This window comes from Rutilus rutilus, assembly GCF_951802725.1.
Source record: "Rutilus rutilus genome assembly, chromosome: 15".
NCBI lineage: Eukaryota > Metazoa > Chordata > Actinopteri > Cypriniformes > Leuciscidae > Rutilus > Rutilus rutilus.
In genome coordinates, this window is record NC_140220.1 from 18663097 (window position 1) to 18690016 (window position 26920).

The 26920-nt window shown below is 37.1% G+C and overlaps 1 protein-coding gene across 2 annotated transcripts; it reads left to right on the top strand.

The window, feature by feature from the left end:
• Positions 1 to 355: 355 nt before the first annotated feature.
• zdhhc14 (zDHHC palmitoyltransferase 14) lies at positions 356 to 26746 on the top strand. 2 transcript variants are annotated; one of them, XM_084433087.1, is made up of 9 exons: positions 356 to 1385; positions 7617 to 7777; positions 10801 to 10959; positions 11071 to 11208; positions 14431 to 14479; positions 17012 to 17114; positions 18440 to 18549; positions 20373 to 20475; positions 24569 to 26746. In XM_084433087.1, the coding sequence occupies exons 1-9, from the start codon at positions 1132 to 1134 to the stop codon at positions 24938 to 24940; spliced, it is 1449 nt and encodes a 482-aa protein (XP_084289213.1). In that variant the 5' UTR covers positions 356 to 1131; the 3' UTR covers positions 24941 to 26746. The 2 variants fall into 2 exon arrangements, with proteins under 2 accessions (XP_084289213.1, XP_084289212.1); XM_084433086.1 differs by having other exon boundaries at positions 440 to 1385; positions 24524 to 26395.
• Positions 26747 to 26920: the final 174 nt, after the last annotated feature.

Sequence of the window (26920 nt, forward strand, 5' to 3'; positions counted from 1 at the left end):
CTGTGAGAGGAGGACTGAGATTCTGCGGATCAGATCGGCTGTTTCAAAACTGAGAGAGCTGCCTACCTAGACAGCATTCGGGGCATCGCAGACAGAGAGCTGTCTAGTAATGTCTTGTTACAGTAAATATGTATTTTTCTTACATAGTTTTTATTGATACTACAGGCTGGATACATTCGGAACCTGCATATGATTGCAAAAAAAAAAAAAAAGTATGTATGAATGTAGTTTGTTTTTTTGTTGTTGTTGATTTTTGTAGATTTTAAGACATGTAACGTACTCAAAAATGCGGTGTAGATCAAAAGTTTTTGAGACCTAACGTTACCCTCAAATACTGTATAAAGGCAGCTCACTTGGTTGTAAGCGAGTGCACGCGAATATGCTTCCTACATAGACAGCTCGTTATGATTTGAGACGCGCCGCTGTTTATAGGGTCATCGTGTGCCGTGAGCTCATGCAGTTCACGCGGTGATCTACCCCATCCACATCCTGCGATAGTCTCTCCTTCATCGTTATGGATATAGATCATTAAACGCCCACCTTTGCTTGTTTGCTGTTGTAATATCAAGCGCGCGGCGGCAGAACTAGATATTTAGATGGCGTTCATGCAATAAAGACCCTCTCGCGAACGGGATTACGAGGACATCGGAAGGACGTTTTTCTGACGTTATTTTACAAATCTTTTGAGTGGATTTAGAACCGCATCAAAGGAGTAACAATCTTTGATAAAGCTGCATTTCTGGTCATGATGTCCACATGCCTCTGTGTCCTGGAGCGCATCCTGTTGTGTTGAGGATAGACATCTGCAATGAAGGAGTTATCCAAACAAACATGCGAACCAAACACTCGGATCTTATTTCATGGCCATCGTTTCGGATGTAAATATTAGCATTTTTAATGTAATGCAATTAAATAATTGAAGATCTCAATAAAACATGGAGCTGAGAAAATGGTTCCTTGATTCCAGTCCCACGCTTTTCCTTGACAGGGTTGTTTAGGCTAATGCTTCCTCCATCAGATCAGAGATGTTTCTTAAAGACCCAGCTGTCTCGTTAGTTCCTTGAGGACATTTCAATTACTGATTCACTTGTGTTGCTTTAAAGTTTTGTTTTATTACTGGTGTGTAGCTAAATGACAGGCAACATGCATCTTGGGGTTGAGGAGCCCATCCGTGAGTGCCAGTACAACCAGATCTGCACACACAACTCCTCACCCATGGACACCCCGCACACCAAGAAGAGGAAGAGCAAAAGGAAATGGCAGGTTTTTCCTGGCCGAAATAGGTTTTACTGCAACGGGCGGATCATGATGGCCAAGCAGACCGGGGTCTTCTACCTTACCATGGTTCTCATTTTGGTGACCAGTGGCCTCTTCTTTGCCTTTGAGTAAGTACTTTGACCCACTGGAGTTCTCATATCTTTTCTCTTCCCCAGACGCTACCAAAATGTTTGTACTTTGTAGGCCACGTACACTCTTAAAAATAAAAGTTTGTTATTGGCATGTATAGTTTCATAAGGAACCTTAAAGGGATAGTTCACCCAAAAATGAAAATTCTGTCATTATTTACTCACCCTCATGCCGTCCCAAACCCTTAAGACTTCCGTTCATCTTCAGAATACAAATGAAAATCTTTTGGATGAAATCTAAGAGCTTTCTGTCCCGTACATTGCATACTACATTCACATATAAACATTGATCAGTGAACATAAACAGAACCGAACCTGCTTGACGCGTGAGAACAAACCTCTTGCTGAAGCTCAAACGTGCTGCGTAACACGAGAATGAACCTCATTGGTTCTCACACGTCAAGCAAACATGCTCGAGCTTCTGTTTACCACAACTGATGTGTGAGTTGATGAATGTTTTATGTGAATAAAAGCCTAAATTCAATCTGCTCATCATAGAAAGCGATCGAGTCTCTTCAGAAAATTTGGACTAAACCACTCAATTCATATGGATTAGTTTTACAACTTTTTGACGTGTCAAAGTGGTAGTTGTGACTGTCATGGAGGGACAGAAAGCTCTCAGATTTCATCAAAAAGATCTTCATTGGTGTTCCAAAGATGAACGAAAGTCTTGGGTTTGGAACGACATGAGGGTGAGTATTAATGAAATGTATATCATTTTGGGGTGATTATCGTCGATTAAGTCCAAAAATAGGCTGTGATTTCCAAACGTGTAGACTTCCATCCCACATTCATGTAAGTAGACTTTATGTAAACAGATCAGTAGTATAGCCTAGTCCCTTCTGTTGTATTTTTCTCCATTACTCTTGATGAAGTGAGTTCTGGGCTTCATTTATTCCTGGGCATTTCAGCAGAATTGTTTGTGGTCTGTGATCCTGAAGTGCAGCTCCACTCAAGCCAGTGCAGTAATTCACACATTTACAAGAGGTAAATATAGTGTAATTGAATTACTTCAGTCCACGTAACTTCCAACACACTGCAGGCTGTGAGGAACTCCTTGTGTGAAGCTTAACCACCCTAGAGTAGAAACTATTGACGTATGACATTTGGATTCCTGACATTTTATGAAGATCTTTAGACAAGAGAGCCTTATCCTCAGAGTATTTGGGGGAGTTTGCAGTTAAAAACCAATATCAGGTGGTATGAAAATGCTATTTTTTCCTGCACACTCGAAGCATGTTTGCCTGTAACCCTCGGACGGGTGTTAAAGACTCTCTCAGTGGGATCCTGTGGATGAGAGATGTGTGGAGCAGAGATTTTCCAGTCCCATCCCCCACCTCTCCAAGCCCATACATTCCATACCACAACTTCCAAAACACAGACGTGGTGCGGTCCTGTTTCCATGGCAACGGTTTCCCTTTTCCAGATCTTTGTGTGCTTTTGGAGCAGCTCCGTGTCTCCTAGGAAACAACAGGACGGCCCAGCCCATGGTTGTATTTTCTGTGCTTTAGGGTTAGTCCTGTCATGCTCTTTTGAAACGATTATAAAGTCATTACAGATGTTTTTGTGAGCCATTTAACCCAGTTAGCTGAAGCTACAGATGAAAATGTTGGTGAAAGGCAGTTGCATTGGTCTGTTGCGCAGTTCAAAGCAAGCTGTTTACTCGTAAATCATTTTAAGCAGTTAATAATGGTTAGGTTGTGTCATGGGCAGGAATAAAAACAGGAAATAGTATTCAGTCAGACTTGTTGACAGCGGACAGGATGGATCAGTGTTGGGCAAGCAGTAAAAATAACTAAAATTAAAGCAATATTAAGTTTAAAACCACCAGTTACGATCTATTAACACTAGCGTCCTTGACATTTTTACCACAGGAAATAACTTTGTGGGGCAAGACATTCCAGAGTGTTTAAGAACAGAAATGTGCAGCTTGTATTTTTGTTAAAACACATATTAATTCTTCAGTACAGAAATGTATGGTTATGTGCTACCAACAATACTTTTGACTGGGCACAGTTTGCCCAGTCAATACTGTAAACTGTACTTTCATGACCATGTTCACCAGCTTAACTTTGTCATGAAGTTTGATATGTAACTTGTAGAGCTTTGCATGGCTAAGCGATTTTATCAATCTAGCCTTATATGTGAACACATCCAACTACAGTTCAGTGTTTTTGGTGACACTTTACAATAAGGTCTCATTAGTTAACATTAGTTAATGTATTGACTAACATGAACTAACCATGAGCAATACATTTGTTTCAGCATTTATTAATCTTTGTTAATGTTAGTTTAAAAAAAACTACGTTAGAATGATTTCTGTAGGATCATGTGAAAATGAAAACTATAAAATATAACAGTCTAAATTTATGTTAACACTTTACAATTAGGTTTCATTAGTTAACTTTAAAGGTCCCATTGCATGAAAATTTCACTTTGAGTTTTTTTAACCTTAATATGAGTTTCCCTAGCCTGCCTATGGTCCCCCAGTGGCTAGACGTTTTGATGGGTGTAAACCAAGCCCTGGGTATTTTTGAGAAAATGAAAGCTCAGACGGGTCAATCTAGAAATCTTCCCCTTATGTCGTCATAAGGGGAAAGGTTACCTCCCCTTTCTCTTCTTTGCCCGCAAAGAGAATTTGGCCCGCCCATTAGAAAATGAGCTGCGCAAGCGAGATATTGGTTTTTCCTCGAGAGACATCATGGCTTGCAAACGAGCGAAGCATGACAGTGGCTCAGTGTTTGGATGTACCAATGAACACACAAGTATTTTTTTAGTTCCTTCATTCGAGCCTCTGAAGAACCAGTGGGTTATGTGAATTTCGGATGTGTAATTGTTCAAGTTCAGACAGATAATTTTTCTCTCAAAGTCGTTCAATACTGTTTATGCATCAGTAAATCAAGCCAGTGACTAAACGATCAACTTCACGTCGTTTCTCTTAGTAGGATGAAAATAATCTTACTTAAACTGTGATCAATATATATACAGAAAGCGATCAAAGAACAATCCCTTTCCAATCGCCCAAGCTGTCAATCACACAGCGCGAGTTTATCTGGACACTTGCCAAAACTCGTTATGAAATCAATGACTCTGTTACACTGCACAGCGAAGCTCTTACTGTACTTACCTCATGTTTGCATTGGTGAAAGCATTAATGAGAGTGCAGAAACTGCGTTGCAATGATAAGATCTTCATTCACGCTCTCAACAGGCTGTCATCTGCTCAATGCTCATCACTGCAACCTTTTATGTGATGGGAATAGATCTAAATACTTAAAAAACTTCTCACGATTCGTTAATCCCGATAGCTGTAATAGTAAAAACGTATAATGGCTGTAATAGTAAAATTTTTCGAGAGAGTTCCACATGTAATGTTAAATATTTCATATGCAAGCATGTCAGCCAATCACAGCGGTAGGCGTTTACACTGAAGTCTCTCAGCAGACACGCCCCTTCAAACAGAGCGTTCAAATCAGTGGCTAAAATCAGGCTAGGAAATATGCCTTTTATTTCTAAATTATAACAACTTTTGATCTAAAAAACATACTAACATTATAAGGGCACCCCAGGAAACATTCTAAAATAATAAAATAATCCATGCAATGGGACCTTTAACATGAACTAAGAATGAACAATACTTCTACAGCATTTATTTCTTTGTTAATATTAGTTTCAGCATTTACTGCATTATTAAAATCAAAAGTTGATTTTGAACTAAGAATGAACAATACTTATTAATCTTTGTTAATATTAATTTCAGCATTTACTATTAAAATCAAAAGTTGTATTTGTTAACATTAGTTAATACACTAAGTAACACGAGCAAACAATGAAAACAGATACTTATTGATTAACATTTACAAATATTAATAAATACTGTAACAAATGTATTGTTCATGTTAGGCAATGCATTAACTAATGTTAACAAATGAGACCTTGTTGTAAAGTGTTGCCAAATTTACTAAATGAACCAAGTTCATTTTACTCAAGTACTACTGAAAACAAGTACATTGTACTTGCTGAAGAAAGTTAAATCAGTAACTGATAAAATTAAGCATAACTCAAACTGAATAAGTTACATATTTCATTTTCCCAGCATGCTTTGGACTGTAGATATAATGCCTAGTCCCAGACTAAAATGCATGTTTGAGCTGTTTTAACTAAAGGGGTCCTATTATGCTTTTTCACTTTTTCAACTTTAGTTAGTGTGTAATGTTGCTGTTTGAGCATTAAAAAGCATTAAAAAACTAAAAAGTCCTCTACAAAGGAAGATATTTTATTTAACAGAATCCACTTTCCAAGAACTACAATGAACTGCTCGTTTGGACTACAATGTGATTTTTCTGGATCTTATGAAGTCACAATGTTACTTGTTTAAATAATCCCCGACCAAGGTTTATGCAGAAAGAAGGAATGAGGCCTGGCTGAGCTGCATTGGAAGACAGTGTTGTCGTTATGTCAAAGAGAGACTGTTTTTTTTCCCCCCACAAAGTTTCCTAAACTCATTTGTTTGACCTTCCTAATGCTGACGAATTTAGAGTGGTTAATTTATTAGTCTATGGGTACGTTTACACAACAACAATGTGCTTAAAACGGAGAAGTTTTTCCTTTGAGTTTTCCGTGTACAGACCATCGTCAAAACAACATTCACACAGATCCACGGAAACGATTAAAAATGCTGTATTCTGCTGCCAGGCCATTAGATGGCGGTGAAACACTATAGACTGAACACGTAATTCGCATGTGCATGACATCATCGTCTTCAGAGATTTGCATTTTTGTTGTTTACATGGAGACCGTTTGCAAAAACGTGCACTTTGAAAAACGTTTTCAAAAAAATTCTATTTCAGGCACCCAAAACGCCGTTGTCGTGTAAATGAACGGCCAAAACTTTGAAAACGTTGTCTTGTAAACAGCACCGTAGGGATGGGACGGTATGAAAATTTCATATCACGATTATAGTGACCAAAATTATCGTGATTATCAGTATTATCACGGTTTTGTTAAAACGAGATGAAAGTGTTCAAAAAGAACTGATGCTCACACTAAAAACAGTTTAATATTTGAAAATCAACAAACAACAAATAAAGTGAGCAGCTCTATGCACTTTTTTAAGCAAGATTATATTCTGTGGCATTTCCTTCCTTATAATGACCGTCGTCAATAGCAACGCATTATAACACAGCGCACATCCATGTATCGCAACGGACGCGCTCTCTCGTGTAACGTTAATAAGTGTACAATGATATACATTATTATCCCTTAAATGTCACTCTTAATAGTCTTGATTGAACTTGATCGTTTGTCTTTGGCTCAAAGCAACTTGCTGCGAACTTTTCTTCGCGGAAGTTTCACGTTTATTTCAAGTGAGTGAGATAAAATATTTCAACTCAAAACAACATTTTGTGCCCAATTATTTCCCAGACGTAGTTTTGGTATTGAGGTCAAAGTTAACTTGCGTTCGCTATAAACAGTGGGTGATGGTCACACAAGACGACTCGGCAGATTTGAAGTGTTTCCCCCCATTGTAGTGACCATCCTCGATTAAGTTTCACTCAGGACTTTTGTAAAAGCCAGAATATAACCACACCTCAGATTTGGTCCTCTTAAAAGGCTGAAAAATCTCCCGAGCACGATCACTGCCTTCCGCCATTCCTTCTCGAATAAAAAAACAACAACAACATTGCGCGCTGCGCCTGCGTCAGACTGTTACTGGCTGGACAGGATTTACAGCGAGTTTTTAAAATCGCGATAATCAAACACGGTTTTAATGTTAATTACATTTTAAACGATAATACTAACCGTCAGTAAATTTTATCGTGGTTTATAGTGAAACCGGTAATCGTCCCATCCCTACAGCACCGTTTTTTGAACCAGTCTTTATTTTTGCAGTGCTGTTTTGTTGACGCTAATGCCTACCAACATAACTATATTCACAATTAATCATGTTATTACACAACTTAAGTATTAATTACATTGTAATAACACAGTTATAATGTTATTACATAGTAGGTTGACTGTAAGTGGTTTTGCATTTTTCTACAGCCAAAAAACAGGACCTTGACACTTTTGCACGGTCGTGAGCATGTCTGTAACTTTGGGGTTTAATTGCTGTGGCCCCTTCATATCTCATGTATTTACTACTGGTGGGATTTACTAGCAACACGGCATAAAAAAAACTCACAGGCAGTTTTTCCATTCCCTCTTCCAGCTGCCCATTCCTGGCATCAAACCTGACTCCTGCCATCCCGGCCATCGGAGGAGTGCTGTTCGTGTTTGTGATGGGGATGCTCCTGCGGGCAAGCTTCAGCGACCCGGGCGTCCTGCCCCGGGCCACACCGGAGGAGGCGGCAGACATCGAGAGGCAGATAGGTGCGAGGAAAGACAAGATCATCACTCTTCCTCTGTCTTTCCTGGTTCTGTTCTTTTCACACTGAGCTGAGTTTGCAGACGCTGGTTGCAGGTCTGAGGGAATGCTCTCGGTTAAAGGAGACAGAAGACATTTGATGTTATTCTCTTTTCTCGTTTAATATGAATAATGCATGCTGCTCGCTCTCAGGTTTGCTGTCAGCACACTCAGAGTAATATGAAATCTGCTGAAATATTCATCCCTAGCAAAGATTCATGCTCCCTTAAAGTATTTGTTCATGTTATTCAGTCTGATAGTTTAATCAGTCACGAGTTAATGGTGGTTCATAAGTTGCTTTGGGTAAAGGGCCAGAAAGGACCACACTGGAAGATTGAACAGTAATTTCTTACTGTATTCAGAATTGTACTGTGGAATCACTGCAGGCCAAGCCATTTTTATGCCATAACATCACAAATTACTGGATTGATTTAATTCGCTTGCATATGAATCGCTGGTTATAATTGAATGCAGTCACTGCTATAATGAGTTATCTGGTCTTTCGTTGAGACCCCAGTGGTGAGGAACTGAAATCACTGGGGCTGAGCCAGGAAGTGCACTTTAGCTCAGGTTTGTTATCTCGGGATATTGAGTTATGTGTCCATGCTGTTCGTATGAATAATACAGTAGGAAGTAAACACTGCTGTGAGCCCCGGTGGCGCTGTGTGCTGCTCAGAAGATGCATAGCGTGTTGAGGGTCACATAAGATGTGACGCCATTAAAGCAATAGTTTGCTCAAAGATGACATTTCAGTCACAATCTTCTCACCCCTTTAAAATCCAAGCGATTCTTCTTCTATGGAACACAAATGGGAAGTTTTGAAGAATGTCCGTCGAGCTGCGAAATGATAATAAAAGCTCCATAAAAGTAGTGCAGGATTCTGAAGTCATGTGATAGCTTTGTGTGAGGGAGAGACTGACTGAAAATGAAGTTATTAGCTGCTGCTTCTTCTTCCACCGAAGCTCTGAAATGGACTAGCTGACACCACTGATGACATATGTGTCTATCTTGTGACCATACATCATTGACATTGATTTTAATGTTTTGAAAAGAAGTCTTCTATGCTCACCATGGCTGAAAAATGAGTACCATTTAAAATAACTGATTTCTATTAATACATGTTAAAATGTAATTTATTCCTGTGATCAAAGCTGAATTTTCAGCATCATTACTCAAGTCTTCAATGTCACTTCAGACTCATTTTGTGCTCAAGAAACAGTTGTGCTTCTTAAAGTCCCCCTGTAGTCAATAATTTTATCCCTTAAAACTCATGTTTGATCACCAAAATTCCTTAAAAAAAAAAAAAAAAGCTTAAAATAGAAGCTTAAAATCAAGCTTAAAATAGCTTGAATGTAACTCACTCACACCAGTCGTTGACGATCACACGTTGACCTGATTGGTTACAAGGTACTTTGTGACATCAGAAACACCAGCGATTTCAAACCGCGTTTTTGAGACTGTCTTTGGTTCACTGCAGTTTTAAAGATAAAATACTCGGCAATGGTGTTGACTTATGAATTTACACATGGTTTGTCTTAAAGCAGATTAAAAACACTACATAGACATATAAACAACATTAAAAGCTTGATATTAACAACAGCGGGACTTTAATATTACAGGATTTTTCAGGACAACATTTAATAATAATCCGTTACATGTATATAGCGCTTTTCTTGGTACTCAAAGCGCTTTACATATGGAAGGAGGAATTTATTGAAATGAATTTCTTTTGTAACAAGGTAAAAGTTTTTACTTTTAAAATGTTTTGATCAATTAAAGAATCCCTGCTTAACACAAAACGAGTATTAATGTTTTCCAAAAAAAAAAAAAACTTTTACGGCAGTGTATATGATTTGAGGGCTTAAGTGCAGAGAAACATTTTCAGTGAATAACGGTTTAAATCTCAGACATTTTCTCTCACAAAGCTATCATTTGGCTTAAGCACTATTTTCTTCTAGAAAAAAACTCTGTTGCATTATTTTCCTGTTATCTCTGTAAAGCTGCGTTTAAACAATCTGTATTGCAAAAAGCGCTATATAAATAAATGTGACGACTTAACACTCAATATAAGTTGTTTACCTTGTATAATATAAATTATAATTTTGATAATTTAGTTTTACATTAATGGTGTTTGTACATTAATGTGTGTGTGATATTAGCACCTTTCATATAAAGGTTTTGAAAAAAAAAAGATCTTCATTTTTGGATGACTAATTGCTCAGATTCAGCATCTGTGACATGCGGTCGATTACTATTGGCAATAATTTAGATTTTTGATAACGGCCTTCATTTTGTAAAAACATGAATGTACAGTAATGCTTGCATGTAGGGATTCAGCGATAGGAAAATTTTGGCCGATACCGATAATTTTTGACATTTAAAAGCCGATAACTGATATATTGCCCGATAAATCTAAATTCAAATTTTTATATAATTTCAAAAGTCACACCTTAAAAGCCATGACCCAAGCACACAATTATAACGTTCTCATTATAATTGAATGTAGCCTATATGACATTAACTCTATTTTACTTTTCTGAAGTGACTCCAATCATATTTCAAGCAATTCCCCAAAAAATAATCGCTTTGATATATCGGCCAAATTTTAATATCGGGCTGATAACGATAACATAAAAAATGAACATATATCGGCCGATACCGATATATCGTGCATCTCTACTTGCATGTTGGACGTCTATGGTGCAAGACAAAATGACCAATGGATTAATATATAAAAAAAAAAAACACAATTTTGAAAGTACAGCCACTAGTCATTATACAAAAGATTGCATTACACATATTTAAATAATGTGATTTAGATAATCCATGCTCCAAAACACCTTGTCCCCATAGACTTAGTAGTGGTAACCAACAGCATGACACAGAAGTCGAGTTCTTTCCTTTATACTGACACACCATAGAGGACTTCCTCATCTTTTCTGCCAGAATGGATCTCTGAATGGGTCTCGGGTCTGTTCTGGTTTCACAGATGCGACCAACGGCCCGAGCGGCCCAGGCTACAGACCGCCCCCCCGAACCAGAGAGGTGCTCATCAACGGTCAGACAGTCAAGCTCAAATACTGTTTCACCTGCAAGATCTTCCGCCCGCCGCGGGCCTCACACTGCAGCCTGTGCGACAACTGCGTGGGTAAGCATGTGCGTGTGTGTGTGTGTGTGTGTACTGTATGTGTCTGCAAATATCTTTATATAATAGTCAGCATCATGCAAAGAAGTGCTAACATTGTGCGTTTCTCCTCAGAGAGATTCGATCACCACTGCCCGTGGGTGGGCAACTGTGTGGGGAGGAGGAACTATCGCTTCTTTTACCTGTTCATCCTCTCACTCTCCTTCCTCACTCTCTTCATCTTCGCCTTTGTCATCACGCACGTAATACTGAGTAAGAGTGCCGACCGCCTACTTCCTTATATAACTTCAGCCTTCAGAGCCAGAACACATGACCGATCTTATCTTACCTTATTCATTTAGCAGTGTTCGGCAGAACAAACCCGTGACTTAGCAGGCGCTTCATATGCAGTTGGAAATATAAGTGTGTAACTTTTTCTGCTTACTTGCGCAGAGCGATATAGCAAATCTCAAGAACTTAGTTTGTAGACTTATAGTAGTGGTATAATTAGTTATAGATTAATTATGTGGTGATATTGAGAATTATGAAGTCTGTGAGGTTGTGTTCAGTTTATAACAATTATGTGTAGAGACAAGCCTAATTACTTTTCACTGATAGTATAGTTATGCAAATAAATGACAGGGTTACAATTTTTGATTGTATCGCAGAAACAAGTTTAGTTTTTTTCCCCGCGATTAAGCAGAATAACCCCCTGGTGCTCTTTTTTTTTTAGTGTGCTCTAATTTTTCACTTCATTGGAATGGTACGATACTTGGTAAAGGTTTTGGCACTTGCTATGGTTAAAAAAAATAAATAAATCATGGCCATGATTCGAACAGGTTAAATGGTCCTGTAAAAAATATTCACACTTGACAGAATGACCGTATTGGAAATGAATGGGAGACGAACAAGTGAAAACTTTTGGTACTGCAGCCAAACAAAATCTTACTGAAAGCTCATTTTTTTAGATATCCAGCCCAAATTTGGAACACAACTTGTTTAGATTTATGGCTTTGATTTTCTTGAAGTTTTAGAGTAAAATGTGATTTCGAAAATATATATTTCATATAAAAATTGCAAATAGTTTTTTTGTGCATTTTTCAGAACAATACACGTAAAATTGTGTTACTTTTTTTGTTAACTTTTTTTCACTTCAGCAATAATCTGCCAAGTGTCGTCTTTGAAAAGAGATCAAACTTTTACGACAACATTTTCAAGATTTAAGAAATTTTACTTTCAGGTCAATGCTCAAAAAGTGAATAAATGGATTATAAATATAGCGTAAATAAAATTTTGTATAAGAAAATCCCCTAAAAATGTTTTTTTTTAATTTTTTTTTTTATCAAACTAAAATATAGTACATTCATTTCATTGACCAAAAAAAATAAATTTGTCATTTTTGACCGACACGCGAATTAAGTGCACCAGATGGTTAAATTATTAAATATGTTGATTATTTCCCGGGAAGTTGGGGGCACGAAACTTGAGAGTGCAGAAGCGTGTGTACCAGTCATATTCAAAACATTTCAGAATCTTATTTTTGGTGAATTATTTGCACCAAAATGCCTCTAGTACTGGTGCTTCATCACTGTAATGTATGCCTATCGATCGGCTCTGATCTGGGCTGTTGACTGGCGGGAGGAAAGCGTGAGTCTGCTGACAGTGCAGTTTCTTCCCTGGGTGAAGTGATGGAGAGACTGTAAGCCTGAGCTCAGCGCTGTTTACTGCACACGACTGATCAATCAGGCCGTGAGGGCAGGGACACCGGAGTGACAAATGGATCCTGTAAGATGTTTATTGGACAGGGCGCACTCAGTGCGGCTTTATTTGCCCACGAATCTCTCCTCAGATGCCCTCTGGAAACCATTAGCATTAAACACAGTGACTGACTTTGAAGCGGTCCAGAAAGTGATTGCATTGGGAGTGTCAGGACTCAGGACACAGGTCTCTCTGGTGCACCAGTGATGACATTTAATTGGGATATTACCGTACTGTGAAATTAGAGTGATACTGGAGGATTTTCATATACTTACAGATACTCATATTACATATCCATAAACTGTGGTTCTCCAAGGTAGTTCAGAAAACATGGTATTATTATGTAGGGTACAATGGGGATAAAGGCACACCCTAAGAAAAATGTGCTTTTCACTATTCCCATAGCGTATGATTGCAGGGAAAAAATAAGCTTTTATTAAACATTGATTGAGCAATCTTATGAATGTATGCAAGGTTGGCCTTTTACCCCACATACTTTGTAAAACCAGCACGGGGTAAAAGGCACACAGTATTTACAAAAATACTTAGCTAAAATAATATGTTTTTAATAATCTAAGTTAATACTTGTTCAGAACAATCAGTTTAGCAGAGTTTGTACTATTTTCGTTTTATTTTGATGAATAAAAGAAAAAAAAATGTGTTCAATAAATACCGTTTACTTTACTCATTAAATTGTTCATTGTAAAAATACAGAAAAAAACATTATTTAAAAAAGAAAAGATTCTGAAAGCATTGAATGAGATTCCATAATATTTCATAAAGCTTTGTAGTAAAAACAAATAAATATGATGTTTTATTATATGATATGATTAATATCATCAAAAGCCAAAAGGCACAGTTAATTAATTGTATTTGATAAGAATTTAAACTATAATACATTTTCATTTAATTATAAATAACATGCAATTGTCCAAAAACCTTACATTCAGTTCACACTTAAGTATAATCTATTAAAGTATATTATTTTCACAATAAGTACTCTTTTTAACTCTTTCCCCGCCAGCGTTTAAAAAAAAAAAAGTTGCTAGCCAGCACCAGCATTTGATCATTTTTCACAAAAATTATCTGCTTAAAAAATAAATTAAAAAAACTGTTTTATTCTAGCTTCATGCATTCCTTTTATATCAATACGTGAATGAGGGAAAGTTTCATAAAAAAGCTAATTTTGAGTAAAAAGCTGAGAAAATCTCGTTTTTGTCAAAGACTACATCCAGTTCGGATTCAGAACGATGATCAAAACACAGATGGAGTAGATTGAGTCCATCAACACCCCAAAGCTTCACAGTCCTATAGCTCGTCTTGGGTCCACATTTCATTCAGTAACATTAGGCAGTTTTGATTTATATGCTGTTTAATGTTGATGATTGTGTTATTTTACTTATGCATATGCTTACATACGCTATCACTTGTTTCTGCTTCTTCTTTGCATGTTTTGATCAGGAGATTCTGTACTTTTTCAGAAGATGTGTAATAGTGCCCCCTACAGTATATAAATGAAAACATTGCTTTAATTAGCGATAATTGCTAATGTGGCATGTAGGTATTCCACAAAACTGTAGGATTTAGTGTGTCTGCAGACGTCTGGAAGACAGCAGCTGGTTAATTTCTTATTGCAGTGACTCTGCGCTCAATATGCCGCCTGCTTTTTCATTCGAGACGTGTTTCATGTTCCTGTGACAGCTTTTCTTTGTTACATAACCAGTGCTTTTCCTGCAGGATCCAACAGGACTGGCTTTCTTAGTGCTCTCAAAGACAGCCCTGCTAGATATCCTTTCACTAAAGTGTGTGTGTGTGTGTGTGTGTGTGTGGGAAGAGGCTGTGCAATAGGAGTCTATTTCTGGTTTTCACACCTCTAGAACACAATTGCAGAAAAGCAGCCCACACTGACTTTATCCACATCTTCATTGCTATGCGTCTGCACCTCTCTCTTTTCAATGGAAAGAAATATGTTATTAAATACGGTCAGTGGGAAGTCTTTTCATATCTGAGATTAGCTTGAGAAGGAAAACTGCGAAACCGAAGAGAACAGTGATTTGAATTAGCGAGGGGACGTGGTCTCGCTGTCATCTTCATTAGCGAGACCTGCTTTCTGCTCACGGTCAATTATTAGCTGGTCATGCATCATTTACTGCTTCATGATAGACTCACTCTCATAAGCAAGAATGTCAACACATGCTAGTGCTAGCAAAAACAACCATTGCAGGGTACAACTGCTAATTGTTATCTTAAATAGCCTATTTTTGTCTGGTTTTCCAGTAAAATATCTAAATGTAGTTTAACTAGATGTAGTCGTGAAGTAAATAATTATTTTCAGGAATATATTTTGAGTTTCTTTTCCCCTTGGTTTAAGCATATACATTTTGTGAGATTTATGCTTAAAGCATTTTTTTTTTTTTTTTTTTTGCTAATCAATTTAATTGTTTTCTTGAGAAAGCTAAAATACTGAAATGCTAGTTAAGCTTTTCTTCTACTCAGACTTCTAGCTCATCCTAGAGCTTTCATGCTAAAACTACCAAACTCGGGTGAGACCTTTAGACTTCTCTGACTTGCATTACTATATCTTTTCTAACTGATCCGATTTTGGGAATTCCCATATCAGACTTCCGAACAATCCCAAATTCCCATTGACTTTTATTGAGGGGGTCAAATCTTTTATACAATAACTCTAAAGGCCTGTTCACACCAATGATGATAACTTTAAAGATAATGATAAAGATATAGTTTTAAAAATCGTTCTCAGTATTAAAGAAAAGTAGAGTCCACACCACAGCTATAACGATAACGCCACAGAAAAACGATATAGTTGAAATCACTTTCATCAGATTTTAATCCAGTTGATGAACGATAAAAACATTGACAGCCAATCAGAATCCATCCTGCTGTAACGAGCTCGAGCATTTAAAGTGACAAAAGCACACGCCTAGAATAAACAAAACGATATCATCCACTAGAGTGGATGCAAATATAGTTATATATAGCTTTATAGTTATCGTTCTTGGTGTGAACGGGCCTTTATAGAGTATTTAAGCTGTCTGTCTCTAGCAAAGCTTAAAAACTAGCCTAAGAAAACATACTAAAACATGCTAGTCATGTGTTAAAACATGCAAGGAACATGATAGCAACATTAAATCATGTTAGAAACATGTTAGCCAGGTGCTTATTCATGCTAGTTACATGTTACATGTTCAACTTGTTTCTTGTTCAGCTTGTTTCTTCAATAAATGTTTCTTGAGCATCAAATCAGCATATTAGAATGGTTTCTGAAGGATCGTTTGACACTGAAGACTGGAGTAATGATGCTGAAAGTTCAGCTTTGTATCACAGGAATAAATTACATTATAAAATATTCTGAAATAGAAAACAGTTGTTTTGAATAATAACAATATTTGACTGCTTTACTGTCTTTTTGATCCAATAAATGCAGCCTTGGTGAGCATAAGAACAATAATTTAGAAACATTAAAGGGTTAGTTCACCCAAAAATGAAAATTCTGTCAGTAATTACTCACCCTCATGTTGTTCCAACCCCGTAAGACGTTCGTTCATCTTCGGAACACAAATTAAGATATTTTTTATTAAATCTGAGAGCTGGCTCACTCCTCCATAGGCTTCTAAGACACTATAACTTGCTGGCCCAGAAAATGCATTAAAGACATCGTTAATATAGTCCAGGTGACTCCAGTGGCTCAATCTTAAGTTTATAAAGCGACAAGAATACTTTTTGTGCGCAAAAAAACACAAAAATAACGACTTTATTCCACTATTCATTTCCTTCTCTCTGGGCCTCGAGTTAGTTCACGTAGTGTTTTAGCGCAGCTACTGTGTTGTACGTCACACGTAGGCTCACTATTGGCCGACGCTGGTCATGTGTGTGATGCGTGTGACGTCCAACACAGAAGCGCTACGCAGTTACACTACGTGAAAAAACTCTTGAAAACTTTTGAATGCTGGTGTATATTAAGCTCATCACAGATGCGCCTTATTGCGGAAAGCGGGTGCTTAACAGAATTTTTTTCTATAAAACTTTTGTGTACATAATACTGCTGCCATGATCAATAGAAATTGATGAAGAAAATAACTTATACCCGGGCATCTATCCAGAAGTGCAGTGTAGTCAAGCGCACTTTCAGCATTTTAAAGATGCGATTGCAGTGGTTGAATGATGCTATACAGACCCAGTATATCCAGCATACTTGAGGCCTTTAATGCGAGTCCATTTCTGAAGCTGTCAGTCAGCGTTTATAATCAGTGGTTGTTGTAATACATGTGTAGATTTGTGTTTTCCTTGATGGCTGTACTGTTCTGGAAGTGGTGGTGTGCTTTTTCTCCGTCTGGTCCATCGTGGGACTGTCAGGTTTCCATACCTACCTGATCAGCTCCAATCAGACCACAAACGAAGATGTGAGTACCTCTCTTTATGCTTTATCTCCAGTATTCATTAATGAAATAAACATGTTGCTGTGATAATAGTCCGTTTCATAATAATACACCCAAAACTGCATTGATCATAATGACCTGACAGGAGACAAAACCAGTCATACAAACAGGGTCCAAAATTAACACCTGCCAAGCCTGCAAAAGAGACATGAGAAATTTAAAGGGGTAATGACATTAATGTATTGGGCAGTCATGGCCTAATGGTTAGAGAGTCAGACTGGTAACCCGAAGGTTGCGGATTCGATTCTCAGTACCAGCAGGAAATGACTGAGGTGTCCTTGAACGAGGCACATAACCACCAATCGCGGTTAAAATTTACAAGAATACATTTTTGAGAAAATAAAAATAAAATTAAACACATAAATATGTATATGGAAAAACAATTATTTTCAACCCTCATTCTCTATCTGAAATTATCTTTTTTAAGAGGCAGCTTCTTTAAGACTGGCCAGTAAACGGCCACTGTTATGATTGACATAGGAAACAGTATCAACTCGCTATTGCACGCAAGTACATGTTTTAAAAACATTATTACCATATTAAACTCTCATTTACAGACAAAGCATTATGAAATCATTTGATTATGGTTTGTGATGCAGCTGCTGTCAGATCCAATACAGACATTTTTGAAAGTTTATTTGCAAACTCTTCATTACACTGTGCCTCGATCTCTGTATAATATCAGTCTTTAAATGAAAGATATTTAAAGTGTACCTAAAATATACTTGCAATATTTTCATTTTAACACAATCAAATATACTTAAGTATATCTTTAGTTGTTCCAATTTAGCAGACTTTAAGTATAGCAGTTCAGTATACCAAAAGTGCAATTGCAGGGTATTTATATTAAGTACATAAATATGTAAATGTATTTGTAGTAGACTTAGCATAAAGTAAATGTATTTCAAATACATTTTAGTATATTTATTTTTCACTAGGGAAATATTTATGTCCTGTACATTTTCTCACTTACCCACCTGCAGGTTAATTTTGGACCCTGAATATAAAGTTTATTTAAATCTGTCCCTCTGGATATAAACCCAGATCAAACGAGACACTGGGAAAGTTACAGGAAGACAATTAATGAGCACTTCAAAAGGCTTGGTTTTGAAGATCAGTGGGTATTTCTCACCGTAGCAAAAGATCCTCCTTTCCATCCTCACCCCGGTTCATCCCTGAGTTCATTAAGGCTGCCTGTCGTCTCTCTCAGTGTCTCGCTGTCTGCTCTGATGTTGGCAGCTTGTCCCTCTCAGCTACTGTAGTTCTCAACGGTCACATCACTGTTTCAGATCAAAGGTTCATGGTCATCCAAACGAGGCAAAGGCAACTACAACCCCTACAGCTACGGAAACTTCATCACCAACTGCTGCGCTGCACTGTGCGGACCTCTACCGCCGAGGTGAATACATCAACTAGGCTATTTTATAATATACTGTTTACTTCATACTGCACAGCATATACTCTACACTGCTTTTTGTTTTGTTGTTTTTTTAGTTTTTTTAGTTTGACAGTATGCAGTGACCAACTTTTCTAAAAGTAGTATGCTATGTAGTGCCACTACACTAACAGCACTACCAGTGCCCTTCCACTTTTTCAATGGTTAATTCTGGAAGTATATTTTTCATTAATTCTATGATAGGGATTTTTAAAAAAAAAGCCTTCATTAAAGCGTTATAAGCAGGGGTGCACATAACTGGTGCACAGGTGCGCATCCTTTGTAAAAATTAACGATGCACACCAGAAAACGTTGAGGGAAGCGCTTTTGAGTATCAGCATTTTTGGGGACACGGACACGTTTACTTGCCGGAGTAGGATTTTTCTCCATCTCTGGGAAGATAGCAATCATGATTAGGGCAGCACGATAGAGCGTTTTAGAACGTTTTAGCAGTTAGCAGAACGTTTTAGCATCGATCGCATTGTGCGTATCCGCAATACGTATCCGCAATCCACGTATAGGGATCTATCTTAGTTGATCGGTTTCGGTTTGGAACGCATGCGATTCGCGGATTAATTGCAAAGTTTACCCATCATAGAGTTAAAGTTTATCATCTGCATGTGTTTTTAAGTCCTGTCAGTTTAAACATTACGTGTAAGAACAAGACTGGAACTCGCGCGCTGTTTTGTACGTGCACACAGAGCCACGCAGACAGCACATGAACGCCAAATTCAGGCCTCTTTCTCTTCTTTTGAGCTTGAACCATGGCTTGAACAGACATGTGCACAAAATTAAGTCAAAATGCCTGTCTTGGCAAGTATCCTTATAAACACAGTCAGTTATGTGCTGTAATAAACAATTGAGAAAGAAAACCGGATGCGTATCATTGGATCTGTGCATTTGTCTTAAAATGATAGCAGTCTAATATACGGTACCCGCAGCTGTTTGTTAATCAAACGACAAAAGAGAAAGAGAAAATCACTTGTATAGCTTTAACACAGATAAATTGTATTAATTGCATTAATTATATTTAATTTATACAGTGAAGACTATAGTCTTTTACATTTGGTTCAGAGTGCTTGACACGCAAGAACCAGTGAGGTTAAACAGCTCAATTCCAACACAATCTAGTGGAAGTTCATAACTATTTTAGGTACTGGTGAATTGGTGGGTAATTTGTACAATCTCATTTGTACGTTTTTATCTGATCTGCTACGTTGTTCTTTCTACATCCCTACAAAGCTTTGTGTTCTTTACATCATTCATATCTCTGTATCAGAGAATTTAATTGCCAGTCGACAGAAAAAGTCCATTTCAAATAAGAGAGTCATCAACTTCCTTAGAAAATCATTATGCAGGCAAGATATCAGTCAAGCGATTCCTGCTGATCTTGTAAAAAGATTGGTGAACTCAGCAGGTTTCTCGCTCATTCATTTAAATATGAGAGGTAAAAACCAATCAGCATTCTCGCTCCAGGAAATGTGAATATCTTAGATAACCGAGAAACGTTCCTGAATGGGTTCAGATGGTGCGTGAGGAGGCCTGCTGACGTCGAAACCTGCTCACTCACCCACAGTTCTGCACGCCATTAATGAGTTTCTCATGAACACAAAGCAGAAGTGGGCACAGCATCACTGGCTGCCATCTGCTCCGTGTGTGTGGGCATGTTGAGTTGGAGGAGGACTCCACACACACACACACACGCAGATTCTCTTCTCTCTGCCTCCTTTACCCACGTTCCCTGACTCACAGTTGGAATGTATCATCCACTTCCTTTCTCTTTGCAGTTTGATTGACAGAAGAGGTTTTGTACAACCAGACACCCCGCAGCCCGCGGCCCAGACAAATGGCACCGGCGCCTGCCCCCCCAATCAGGTCCAGAGTCACATGGTAGGCCGTACTCTGACCTGTGTGTGTGTGTGTGTGTGCGTGCGTGTGCGTCCAGTCTGTTGTACTTCAGCCGTTATAATGAAGCCATTTATGTTCAAACCACTTCAAGGTTTTAACAAAGCATTTGAAATATATAGTGGAGTCTAAAAGTCTGAGACCACACTGAAAGTCTGGAATTCAGTGTTTTACACAAAGTTCCCTGCCTGAGTGTGAGTGCTGCGATTGTTAAAGGGGGACACACTAAAAAATTCATATTCATTTTTTTCAAATAATGAAAAAATACACTACCATTCAAAAGTATTGGGGTTGGTAAAAAAAAAAAAAAATTCTATGTTTTTGTCGTTTATTTTTACGGTGACGCATTGCTGCCACATACATATTATTTTTTCCACTCAATTATGTCGTAATAACGAGATCTTATGTCGTTAAAACGCCATTTTTCTCGTAATAACGAGATCTTATGTCGTTAAAACGACATTTTTCTCGTAATAACGAGATCTTATGTCGTTAAAAGACATATTTTTCTCGTAATAACGAGATGCTATGTCGTTACAACGACATATTTTCTTGGCCTTATAAGGGCATGTGTAGTCGTACAAAATATGCCTTTATCCACATAAAATTGATAGCCAATCATGTCTTTATCACATCTACGTTCAAAAGGCTGAAGAAATAGCAGCCCCCAATGGACATTCATGTTAAAAGATCAAATTCTGTACACACCTTATTAATAGCAGATGAGCCCAGAATACGAACATTGCGTTTAATTGCACATTAGGCTAAGCGTTTTCCTCCCATAGAAAACCCTTATAATAAAGAAAAAGCTTAATGTGGCTTAATAGGCTACTTCAGTGATAAAGATCAAATGCTGTAGGCTACACACCTTATTAATAAACCATACTATCCTACAGAAAAGTAGATGAGCCCAGACTATGAACGCAATGCATTTAATTACACGTTAAGCGTTTTCCTCCCATAGAAACCCTTTATTATAAAGAAAATAAAGGTGGCTCTGACCGTGTCTTTCTATGGGAGGATGGCATTGCGGTGCACAGCAAATCCTTTAAATGGTATTCAATGCAAAACAAAAATGAAAAATATAAGTAGCCAATAAAATAAACAAATTATTGTGGCATTAATTAGCCCACAAACAATATTTATTTTAAAGCCTAAACGAATTTATTTAAAGAAGGCTACATTACAGCGGAGATGTATGGAGATATGTTTGCAGGCAGCCTACACTGATTTAGAAAAGACTAGTTCATTAATAAACAATTAAAATGCTTCGTTATTTTTTTCAGACACATTTATACTTTTGCTACTTTTGCCGGTGCTTTGCGGCAGTTTTATGCATGCGCTTGAGCAGGGAATATAGGCTATAGCCTACATGCACCCAGGATTGAATATAAACGTGCGATTAGTCCTAATTGCTTAAATGAATGACTAGTCTAGAAAAATCTTTAGTCTATGGCAACTCTAATCAATAGCCTACATTTAATATTTGACATTAATTAGTATCCAGCTCTTTACATTAAATTAGTTGAGTTAGCATAATTAGTTAATGAACTAATAAAATAATAAAATAAAGTTTAAATTAAGATACTAACCATATATTTCTATATAGCATTGCTTATTCCACCACACAAAGGACTGTTTATAAGGTGACAATCCGTTATACATGTGAAGATTGTAGGCTGTATCTTGAAGATTTTTGTATTGTATCTTCTGTTATTAAGACGAAGATTGACGTTTCGTTAATTAAACAAAATGTAATTATTAATCTTAAACAGAACACAATGTTGTAAAAAATAAACAACTTAGGCTATGTTCTGTTAGATGTGTTTTGACTACTTTTTGTCTAATTATATAATGAAGAGCCTATTAACAAAAATAAATCTTATTTATAAAATATTATATATAAAAAAAAAACTTATAGGCCTATATACTTTTTTTTTTTTTTTTTTTTAAGGGCCTCATTGATTAATTTTGCCTGATTGGGGGCTGCTATTTGTTTAAGCTTTTTGAACATAGATGTGATAAAGACATGATTGGCTATCAATTTTATGTGGATAAAGGCATATTTTGTACATGACTACACATGTACTTATAAGGCCAAGAAAATATGTCGTTTTAACGACATAACATCTTGTTATTATGAGACTTTTTTTTTTCGTTTTAATGACATAAGATCTCGTTATTACGAGAAACAGATGTCGTTTTAACGACATACGATCTCGTTATTACGACATCATTGAGGGGAAAAAATAATATGTATGTGGCAGCAATGCGTCACCGTATATTTTATCCAAAAATGTTTGAGTATATTATGTAAACTCAGTATATTAAAATTCGGAATATATTATTACAATTTATAATAAATGTATTTATTTCACAGACACACACACACACACACACACACACACACATATATATATATATATATGTATTGAGTAGTTATATATTTTTATATACAAGATACAAGCATTTTCATTAGTGGTCTCAGATTTATGGACCCAACTGGTTTGCTCAACCCAACTGTGTGTTCGGGCATGAATCTCTCATGAAATCAAAGTTTATTTGGCACAGGTTTACGCCGGATGCCCTTCCTGATGCAACCCTCCCAATTTTCCTTGGGACAGGTTGCACTAGTTGTGCAACCTCAGTGGTTGGGAGACTTGAATCTGCTCAACATAACGCACTGATCATGAAACACCTGTGTTTTTGGCACAGAGGTGATCAGTGACGTAGTTCTCTGATCCATTTATACATGCATTGACAGCAGCATTAATGTGATTTGGAGACAGTGTGGGCTGGTGTGAACAGATCAGCGCTCATGAATACTGATGGCTCACTGTCTGGATTCAGTTTCATCAGCCATATCAAATCAGCCACTGATTTGATGGCAATTATTCAATCCCTTGAGGGATCCAGTGTTTGTGTCATGTAAGCTTTCAATTTTAGGTTTTAAAATGTATTTTTATAGCATAAATCTTTGTGACATTTTCAAAAATAATACTTGTATCTATGGAAAGATTCATCCATCATCTGTAGAGAAGATTAGATGGGTGTATCCTGGTCACATTTCACCTTAATCAATGAAGAAAATAAAGCCTATTTTATGGACTTTTCCCTTTTTTTTTTTCCACTGTGGCTTTACATGACAGTTAAACACACACACAAACACACACTATTCAAAAGTTTTGGGGTATTTAAAATTCTAATAAATTCTGTTCTTTCGAACTTTCTATTCATTGAAGGATCCTGATTTTTTATCATAATGTTATTTAATCATAATGATAATGTTTTGATTTTATGTAAAAAAAAAAAAGTATGTAGTTTTCTTGGGGAGCATAAGAAACTTCAAAAACAAGCATCAAAACATTAAAAAAAATCTTTATAGAATTTCCATGCTTCATTTTCATGAAAAAAAAACCCTTCTCTTTAATGGTCCAAAAATAGGCTTTTTCCATTAAGAAAAATATTATGTCTTACTTCTAACTTTTGATTGAGGTGAAATATGACCTCAACATGGTCTTAGTCTCCCAGATATTACTAACTTAAACTTCTATATTCTTTTTCTGTCTTTCTTTCTACTTTTGGTCAGCACACTCTCTAACCTTTTAAATCTTGACCTTCTAATAATTATTTTGTTGTAACTAGTCTTATCTGATCCAGGGCTCCAAAACAACAAAATACCTATATAAAAAAATACATATGGTATTTTTTCACAAATACATTCGTCACTAAGTAGAGGGTATCCAAAATACACAATGCCAAAATGGACTGGTTGCTTGACTGGTTGACCATGAACAAAATGACGCCAGCATCTAAACAGGGAAGAGTCTTTATGAAACTCTATCATCTGCCAGGTGAAACCATAGTAATCACACACCTCTTCTCAACAATATGCACAATTTGAGGTACCATTCATATACATAGCAGTTTGGAGCCCTGTGACTTGTTTTTCTGTAAAAAAAATATTCTTTGTTGGGTCTGACTTCCTCCTGGCTTTCCCTTTTCTCTCTCTGTCCTTCATTCTTCCTCCTAGTGTGCTCAAGACCAGTGCATTCAGAGTACCAAATTCGTTTTGCAGGCCGCCACCAACCCGCTGCTCCACAGTCAGCCCATCATTCTGGGCGGCGGCCCGACCCTGCAGGCCAAGAGCTCTCTGGGCGGCCCGTGCTCCACTCTGAGCCCCTCTCAGCCCTCGCTGCCCTCCTCTATCCCTGGCCTCAGCTGTGGAGGAGAGCTGTTGGCCCTGCGGGACTCTGAGATCCACTGTCACCATCACCTACACCATCAACATTTCATCAGCCCGGAGGAGACGCCCTCCCCACCCGCAGCTCTGCCCTGCGCCACCCATCTGGGTCACCATGTTCACCCGGCACAGCTCTTCAACCCGGTCAGCCAGGACTCGCTTCATGAAGACTCAGTGCGGGGTTTGGTGAAGCTGAGTTCAGTGTGAGCTGTTTTTAATGCCGTCCTGCTGAACTGGACCGCAAGCCATACGGTACTTCACACATGAACAACAGCTTCTACTGGAAGTTTCTGATACTTTAATGGAGGCAGCCGCCCCAAACAACTTCCTGAGTTACAAGTGAGGACCAAAGCTAGTCTTCCAGCTGTATTATTACTCAACTGAGCTTTTTTTTTTTTTTTTGTAATGGAAGCTTATTTCCGCCACAGAATAAAAAATAAAAAAGGTAATTGCAACTTTCTCACAATTCTGACTTTTTTGAATTGCGAGATGTAAACTAAAAATTCTGAAAAAAATTCTGCATTGCAAGATGTAAACTCAGAATTCCAAGAAAAATGTCTGAATTGCAAGATGTAAACTCAGAATTCCAAGAAAAAAATTGTTTGAATTGGGAGATGTAAACTCAGAATTCCAAGAAAAAAATTGTTTGAATTGGGAGATGTAAACTCAGAATTCCAAGAAAAAAATTGTTTGAATTGGGAGATGTAAACTCAGAATTTCAAGGAAAAAGTAAGAATTGCGAGATGTAAACTCAGAATTCCGAGAGAAGTCTAAATTGAGAGATGTAAACTCATAAATCCGAGAAAAGTCTAAATTGAGAGATTTAAGCTCATAATTCCAAGGAAAAAAAAAAGTCTGAGAATTCCGAGAAGTCTAAATTGAGAGATGTAAACTCATAAATCCGAGAAGTCTAAATTGAGAGATGTAAACTCATAATTCAAAAAAAAGTCTGAACTGCCAGATGTAAACTCAGAATTCCCAAAAAAAAGTCTGAATTGGGAGATGTAAACTCAGAATTCCAAGAAAAAATTGTTTGAATTGGGAGATGTAAACTCAGAATTTCAAGGAAAAAGTAAGAATTGCGAGATGTAAACTCAGAATTCCGAGAGAAGTCTAAATTGAGAGATGTAAACTCATAAATCCGAGAAAAGTCTAAATTGAGAGATTTAAGCTCATAATTCCAAGGAAAAAAAAAAGTCTGAGAATTCCGAGAAAAGTCTAAATTGAGAGATGTAAACTCATAAATCCGAGAAGTCTAAATTGAGAGATGTAAACTCATAATTCAAAAAAAAGTCTGAACTGCCAGATGTAAACTCAGAATTCCCAAAAAAAAGTCTGAATTGGGAGATGTAAACTCAGAATTCCAAGAAAAAATTTTTTGAATTGGGAGATGTAAACTCAGAATTTCAAGGAAAAAGTAAGAATTGCGAGATGTAAACTCAGAATTCCAAGAGAAGTCTAAATTGAGAGATGTAAACTCATAAATCCGAGAAAAGTCTAAATTGAGAGATTTAAGCTCATAATTCCAAGGAAAAAAAAAGTCTGAGAATTCCGAGAAAAGTCTAAATTGAGAGATGTAAACTCATAAATCCGAGAAGTCTAAATTGAGAGATGTAAACTCATAATTCAAAAAAAAGTCTGAACTGTCAGATGTAAACTCAGAATTCCAAAAAAAAAGTCTGAATTGGGAGATGTAAACTCAGAATTCCAAGAAAAAAATTGTTTGAATTGGGAGATGTAAACTCAGAATTTCAAGGAAAAAGTAAGAATTGCGAGATGTAAACTCAGAATTCCGAGAGAAGTCTAAATTGAGAGATGTAAACTCGTAAATCCGAGAAAAGTCTAAATTGAGAGATTTAAGCTCATAATTCCAAGGAAAAAAAAAGTCTGAGAATTCCGAGAAAAGTCTAAATTGAGAGATGTAAACTCATAAATCCGAGAAGTCTAAATTGAGAGATGTAAACTCATAATTCAAAAAAAAGTCTGAACTGCCAGATGTAAACTCAGAATTCCAAAAAAAGAGTCTGAATTGTGAGATGTAAACTCAGAATTCCGAAAAAAGAGTCTAAATTGAGAGATGTAAACTCAGAATTCCAAGAAAGTCAGAATTGAGAGATGTAAACAGAATTCTGAGGAAAAAAAGTGTGAATTGCGAGATGTAAACTCAGAATTCCGAGGAAAAAAGAC

Bases quoted from the DNA above. Each gene is read 5' to 3' on its own strand.
- zdhhc14 (XM_084433086.1), top strand. From the start codon at position 1,132: ATGACAGGCAACATGCATCTTGGGGTTGAGGAGCCCATCCGTGAGTGC. The intron at 14,480-17,011 runs ATATCCTTTCAC...TGATGGCTGTAC, and splicing joins CTCAAAGACAGCCCTGCTAG to TGTTCTGGAAGTGGTGGTGT. The intron at 18,550-20,372 runs GTGAATACATCA...TTCTCTTTGCAG, and splicing joins TGCGGACCTCTACCGCCGAG to TTTGATTGACAGAAGAGGTT.